Source organism: Vipera berus (assembly GCF_964194415.1).
Source record: "Vipera berus genome assembly, chromosome: 16".
In the NCBI taxonomy this organism is placed as follows: Eukaryota; Metazoa; Chordata; class Lepidosauria; order Squamata; family Viperidae; genus Vipera; species Vipera berus.
Window position 1 is genome coordinate 3,251,039 of NC_138219.1, and position 7,298 is coordinate 3,258,336.

At 49.4% G+C, this 7,298-nt stretch overlaps 1 protein-coding gene across 1 annotated transcript; it reads right to left on the reverse strand.

Moving 5' to 3' along the window:
* Positions 1-798: 798 nt before the first annotated feature.
* On the reverse strand, positions 799-6,401 carry LOC308675588 (uncharacterized protein). The gene is made up of 3 exons (XM_081341028.1): positions 5,881-6,401; positions 3,116-3,265; positions 799-1,646 (listed from the first exon to the last, which is right to left on the reverse strand). The coding sequence occupies exons 1-3, from the start codon at positions 6,241-6,243 to the stop codon at positions 1,491-1,493; spliced, it is 669 nt and encodes a 222-aa protein (XP_081197154.1). The 5' UTR covers positions 6,244-6,401; the 3' UTR covers positions 799-1,490.
* Positions 6,402-7,298: the final 897 nt, after the last annotated feature.

Here is a 7,298-nt window from a genome sequence, read left to right on the forward strand (position 1 = left end):
GGCCTTAAAAACAGTAGTTATGTAAGTATTTATGGAAGTATATAAGTATTTATTTATGTAATGTATGTTTTTACGTAAATATTTGCATAAGTAAATATTTACATAACTATTTTAAATGTTTATCAAGTCTTTAAGTAAGACCACACTTAGAATGCTGCGTCCGGTTTTGGTCACTAAAATACAAAAAAGATGTTGAGACTCTGGAAAGGGCGCAGAGAAGAGCAACAAAGATGATTAGGGGGCTGGAGGCTAAAACATATGAAGAACGGTTGCAGGAACTGGGTTTGGCTAGTCTAGAGAAAAGAAGAACTAGGTGTTGGGATTCAGGGTCAGCCTGTGGGTTCGGCAGTTGGGTCGGACGACTCAGAGGAGGAGGGGGGTGTTGAAGAGCTTGCTGAGGGGGCTGGAGAGCTTGCTGATGAGAGCCCTCAGCCAGGCCCCTCCCACCTGGTCACGACGGAGACCCAGCTGTGTGAGCCTGACAGCGTGAATGAAGATGACCCACAGCTGGCCCTGTTCAAGGACGCCCGACGCAGGAGGCAGTCAATCAGGAGTAAACAGAGGAAGGCAATGGGGCACCTCGGAAGGAGGCAGAGAGAAGCCACGCCCTGAACTGTATAAAAGGGGAATGCGTGGGAGGGCTGGTTTGCTGAAGGCAACCACTTGAATAGCTCCTGTTTCATGGTTCGTGTCTTGTTTTGCTCTGTTTTATGTTAATAAATTTGGCAGGCTTAGTTCCAGCCTCTTGCCTTCTTGTAAAGGGGTTGTCCCTGCCTTTTCTGCAGGGCCGGTAGCAGGCTGGTACAGAACACTAGGGGTGACATGATAGCAATATTTGAAGGGCTGCCACGAAGAAGAGGGAGTGTGTGTGTGGGGGGGTCAACTTATTTTCCAAAGCACCAGAAGGCAGGACAAGAAACAACAGATGGAAACTCATCAAGGAGAGAAGCAACCTGGAATTAAGGAGAAACTTCCGAACCGTGAGGACAATTAACCAGTGGAACAGCTTGCCACCAGAAGTTGTGGATGCTCCATCCCTAGAGGCTTTTAAGAAGAGATTGGACAGCCCTTTGTCCCAAATGGTAGAGGTCTCCACGGCCCCTTCCAACTCTCTTATCCTATTAAATGTGGCTAGTTACCTAGTGCTCCAAAGGCAGTCACATTTTTCCCCCCCAGCTCTGTCATAACTTTGAACAGTCACTAAGTGACCGGTCGTGTGTCCAGGGCTCCCTGTAGACATTGCCCCCCCTGCACTCAATCCCGTGATTTTCAAGCTTCCCAAACGAAGAACTGACCACACCGCTAAACAACACGGCAACGTTCATGCAATTTAATCTTCACAACTATTTGGCGAGAAAGGGACCGAGAACTACGGGGGATTCTTGGCTGAAGTGGAGCTGCACTAGATCCCCTTTTTTTCCAGAGAAGAAATATGAGGGTTTGCGTCTAAGCGATTTCCCGGAAAGGATGGACGAAAGGGGGGAAGAACATCAAAAGGAAGGGTTGCCTGAAAAATCCAGCAAGTTGTTCAGATCCAGCGTGTCCTTGGAGTCTTCCCAAAACACCACCGGCTCGCAGTCCTGACTCACCACGGCGGATTGTTGACTCCGCGCATCGAGAAACATGTGAACTATGCATTTCCATTTCTAGGAAATTGGGAGGATGGTTAGAATAAGGAGAAAATGAATTAGGGATTTGGGGATCCCACCCAGCACAGCGCGGAGAACTGGAGGAGAAAATACGCAGATTTGGAGAAGACCAAACTCTTGAATTCTCCGGCTGTTTGCTCATCCACCCAAGCCACGAAAGAAGGAGCTTTGCCCAAAAAGGGATCCCGCAATTTGTCCTTCAGTTTGAAGTAGAACTGGGTTTTGACGTTTCTTTCAAAGGAGATGGGGATTGGAGGGATTTGGGGGTGCAAATGAGCTCTTTTATAGACACCACCCCCAAATCTCACACTCTGCGAAACGTCTTCCCCACAAGGACAACTCTGTGAGGTGAGTAGGGCTCAGAAAGAGGGACTGGCCCAAAGTCACCCAGATGGTTTTCCTGCCTAAGGCAGGACTAGAACTCACCGTCTCCTGGTGATTCGCCCCAAATCACCCAGCTGGCTTTCATGCCTAAGGCGGGACTAGAACTCACCGTCTCCTGGTGATTGGCCCAAAGTCACTCAGCTGGCTTTCATGCCTAAGGCAGGACTAGAACTCACCGTCTCCTGGTGATTGGCCCAAAGTCACTCTGCCGTCCTTCCTGCCTAAGGCGGGACTAGAACTCACTGTCTCCTGGTGATTGGCCCAAAGTCACTCAGCCGGCTTTCATGCCTAAGGCAGGACTAGAACTCACTGTCTCCTGGTGATTGGCCCAAAGTCACTCTGCCGTCTTTCATGCCTAAGGCAGGACTAGAACTCACTATCTCCTGGTGATTGGCCCAAATCACTCTGCCGTCTTTCATGCCTAAGACAGGACTAGAACTCACTGTCTCCTGGTGATTGGCCCAAAGTCACTCTGCCATCTTTCATGCCTAAAGCAGGACTAGAACTCACCGTCTCCTGGTGATTGGCCCAAAGTCACTCTGCCGTCCTTCCTGCCTAAGGCAGGACTAGAAGTCACCGTCTCCAGGTGATTGGCCCAATGTTATCCTGCCCAAAGTCACCCAGTCAGTGTCTTGTCCAGCTTCTTGGTTTCTTCTGGAATTTTTCAGTCTGGGAACCATGGCAGAGACACCCCCTTACCTGTAGCCGGCAATGGAATTGGAGAGCCACTAGTCCAGGGGTAGGCAACCTTGGCTCTTTTATGACTCGTGGACTTCAACTCCCAGAATTCCTGAGCCAGCATGGCTCAGCATGGAAACCTCTCCCTTTCCCGTCAGCATGGCTGGCTCAGGAATTCTGGGAGTTGAAGTCCACGAGTCATAAAAGAGCCAAGGTTGCTTACTCCTGCTCTGGTTCAGCTATGCTGACTCAGGAATTCTGGGAGTTGAAGTCCACGAGTCATAAAAGAGCCAAGGTTGCCTACCCCTGCACTAGGCAGACTTACAGACCGCGAAAGAACGCCAGGGCTACCCAGATGGGCAACCCTGGCAACAGGGTCCCCCGGACGTGGGCTGCGACCTCACCTTCTGCTCGTGCTTGGGCAATGCCACGCAGGGAGCCGCTTTTGAGGATCGAAGGGCGTACCACGAGACTGCAGACTGTCGGCCCTGTTCTTTGGTGCAGTTGGTGTTCACCAAAAATAGCGGGAAACTCAGCATAATGCCAATGGCGCTCTGGAAGAGGAATCGGAATAACAGAGTTGGAAGGGACCTCGGAGGTCTTCTAGCCCAACCGCCTGCTCAAGCAGGAGACCCTGTGCCATTTCAGACAAAGGACTGTCTGGCTTCTTCTTAAAAACCTCCAGTGATGGAGCAGCCAGAGTTGTGGTGGAGAGGCTGGACATCTTTATTCTAGCTTAAACTTTGTTGCATGCCAATTTTCCAAAGCACCTGAAAGGCAGGACAAGAAGCAACGGGTGGAAAGTGACCAAGGAGAGAAGCAACTTGGAACTAAGGAGAAGTTTCCTGACAGTGAAGACAATTAACCAGTGGAACCGCCTGCCACCAGAAGTTGTGGATTTTATTTTTATTTATTTATTTTAATTCCATTTATATCCCGCCCTTCTCCGAAGACTCAGGGCGGCTTACAAGCTTAGCAGTAGCCTTCATTCTATGTATATGCCTGCTTATTAGGGCTTTCGCCCCCCCCAAGCGGCATTATTACAAAGTCAGCTCATTGCCCCCAACAATCTGGGTCCTCATTTTACCTACCTCGGAAGGATGGAAGGCTGAGTCAACCTTGAGCCTGGTGGGACGCGAACCTGCACTAATTGCAGGCAGCTGGCATTAGCCCACTGCTCCACCAAGGCTCCACCAATGCTCCAACACTGGAGGTTCTTAAGATGAGACTGGACAGGCATTTTTCTGAAATGGTATAGGCTTTCCTGCCTGAGCAGGGGGTTGGACTAGATGATCTCCAAGCTCCCTTCCAACTCTGTTATTCTAAGTTCTGTACAACAACAACAACAACAACAACAACGTTTACCTGTTGCAAATATACTGACTGAAAGCAAAGAAATAATGTTATTACAGATCAAGTCCAACAAGAAAAGTTTCTGGGAGATACGCCAGCTGCCTGCAAGCAAGGACCGATGGGACCATAAAATAGAGAAAGTCAGAGAAAATGAAGAAGCTAGAAGTGCTCTGAGACTTTAAATAGACTGGCATCTGCCACATAACACACCAGATTTAACAATTGTTGATAAGTAAGACAAGAAGTCTGGACAGTGGCAGTACCTGGAGAGAGCAGAAGGGAAGAGAAGAATTCTCTTCTGGAAATCAAAATAGAACGAGTGTGGTAATAGGTAGTAGCAGCAGTGATGGGCACCTTGGGTGCGATCCCAAAATATTTGGAGCACCACTTGAACACCATCGTAATTGATGAGTACAACATCGGTCAATTGTAAAAGGTAGTCTCAAATTCACTCTAGGGGACGTGGTGGCTCAGTGGGTTAGGACGCTGAGCTTTTCGATCAGAACGTCGGCAGTTTGGCGGGTCGAATCCCGAGTGCCGCATAGCAGAGTGAGCGCCTGTTACTCGTCCCAGCTTCTGCCAACCTAGCAGTTCGAAAGCACATAAAAATGCAAGTAGAAAAATAGGGAACACTCCGGTGGGAAGGTAACAGCGTTCCATGCGCCTTTGGCGTCTAGTCATGCCGGCCACATGACCACGGAGACGTCCTCGGACAAGCGCTGGCTCTTCGGCTTTGAAACGGAGATGAGCACCGGCCCCTAGAGTCGGAAACGACTAGCACGCATGTGCGGGGGAACCTTTACCTTTACCTTTAAATTCACTCTGTACATCTGGCTGACTGTGCAAGGAACCATCAGAATATACAGTAATACTATTGACATTGACAAAGGCCCCTTCAGTCAATTGCAAAAGGCAGCTGTAGTTGGAACAGCTTCCATCCTGCATTGGTACTTTTCACACCCTCTGTCTATCCTAGATCTGTGGGGGGGAAACTCAGTAGGTGGATAAAAATGCCAAATCCGGTCTGAACATCTGGCGGACTGTGACAAGGCACAATATCTCCTTATCTCAAAGGTCCTTTTTCAGGAGCCAACTGGACTTGCTTGTTTTTCTTTGAAGACGTTTCGCTTCTCCTCCAAGAAGCTTCTTCAGCTCTGACTGGAGGGTGGGGAATGGAAAGATTTATACTCCTTGCAGACAGCTGGTCGTTTGCCTTCTTTTTAGAGAGTCGTTGAGGCCACTTGGGGGGGTTTGGTTGTGTCCTCAGGGTCGCCTGAGTGGTGCAAATGGGCGTGGAGCCTTCTTGGAACTGCTGCAAGGACTGTGTGTTCCACACCCATTTTCACTACTCAGGTGACCTTGAGAACACAGATAAACCTCAAGTTTATTTATTTATTTTATTTATTTTATTGAATTTCTATACCGCCCTTCTCCCGAAGGACTCAGGGCGGTGTAAGTGGCCTCAACGGCTCTGTAAAAGAAGGCAAATGACCAGCGGTCTGCAAGGAATATATAAATCCTTCCATTCCCCACCATCCACCATCCACCTTTGGGACAACCATGATCTGGATGATGGAGAATTTCCATAGACAATATCTCCTTGCAAAGTCTAGCTGCTGTTTCTGAACTGGTGAGCAATGCGCATCTGAAGGAATGTTCTTGGGACTCATTTTTGGAGGGGAAGCGGGCCAATGACAGGTGGATGGGTGCTAATTTTGGATGGGGCAGGGGTAGCCAAGCTTCTCTCTGGATGCATAACCCCTCAACCCCACCCACCCCACCCCGGGCCCATTTGCAAGGCTGTCCCTCAAGTTACCTTCACTTTGACATCGATATCTTCTATGGGTCTGTAGAAAGCATCAGGGTTGCGTTTGTTGAAGTAGCGCATGGCTTGTTCCTTCAAGAACATGAATTCATAGGGGCTTCCGCTGTTGTGCTCCATCCGTTCGCGATACTCCTTTGCTCTTTCCTCCAGTTCTTCCGAATTGGGTTCCTCGGAAGCCCACAGCTCCTTCTCCTGTTCTGCCGGTTCTGGAGAAGTGGCGTTCTCTTTGGGGCAGCAACTTTGTTCTGGAGGCACTCCTGGTCCACAACATTCTTTTTTTTCCTCCACCTCCGAGGTCCCGCAGACCAGGACACAGACCAGGAGCAGCTGGAGACCCACCAGGGAACTCTTCATGATGGCCAGGAGATGCGGTGAAGGTCGAAACCGTGGGCTGGAGGGAGGAGGCAGGCCCGCTAATATACCTCTGAAGAAGCCTCACCCTCCAAAAAGCTCCACCTTCAATCCAGAAGGAGACGTCCTTCTCAGGTTGGGTCACTTCTGCTAAACGTGGTCCAAGCAGAAGAGTTGGTCAAGCAGAACATCCTCGCCCGAATCCCCTCCTTTCCCCTTCTGTCCTCTCATTTCAAGATTTCTTCTGACTCACTGGTGGAGGCTGAGTTTGACGTGAGGCTAAGCTTTTCTGAAATCGTACATCATTTTGCTTAGGCAACAGCTGTCCTCCACCTTCTGGGACTCATCTCAGGCAAATTTATTTTTTTGCAAGTGACGACAGGCGCCTTTTTCCTGGAACTTCACACACACACACACACACACACACACACACACACACACACACACACACAGAGGTATGACTGATGTTTAGCTTGGAAGCTCATGCTTGGCAGGCTGGTTGAGGTGTGATATAGTGTGGTGTCACTGTTACATTGTGCGCAGTGCCATGGTTGGGCGGCATTGCAAGGTTGATTTAAGAGTTTGCAAGGTTTCTTGCAGAACGGGGGGGGGGATCCTTGGTGCTTTCTGAGCTTGGTGGTTTTCTTGCAGACATTTCATTACCAAGGCAATATCATCAATGCATTGATTTTATTATCTAGATTGACAATGAAATGTCAGCAAGAAAACCACCAAGCTCAGAGAACATCAAAGACCCCACAGTCCTTTTCCTCTCCTCTTCCTCCTCCTCCTCCTCCTCCTCCTCCTCCTCCTCTTCCTCCTCCTCTCCACAAATCCCACTCTCTTCTAGCACTGATGAAGCTGCTTAGATGGATCATGAAATGTCTGCAAGAAATAACCAAGCTCAGAGAGCACCAAAGACTCCACGGTCCTTTTCCTCTCCTCCTCCTCCTCCTCTTCCTCCTCCTCCTCCTCCTCCTCCTCCTCCTCCTCCTCCTCCTCCTCCTCCTCCTCCTCTCCACGAATCCCACACTCTTCTAGCACTGATGAAGCTGCTT

Coding starts and splice junctions, on each gene's coding strand:
- LOC308675588 (XM_081341028.1), bottom strand. CDS start 6,243: ATGAAGAGTTCCCTGGTGGGTCTCCAGCTGCTCCTGGTCTGTGTCCTG. Junction 3,266..5,880: donor ATATCGATGTCAAAGTGAAG/GTAACTTGAGGG, acceptor TTCCTCTTCCAG/AGCGCCATTGGCATTATGCT. Junction 1,647..3,115: donor TGCCCAAGCACGAGCAGAAG/GTGAGGTCGCAG, acceptor CCAATTTCCTAG/AAATGGAAATGCATAGTTCA.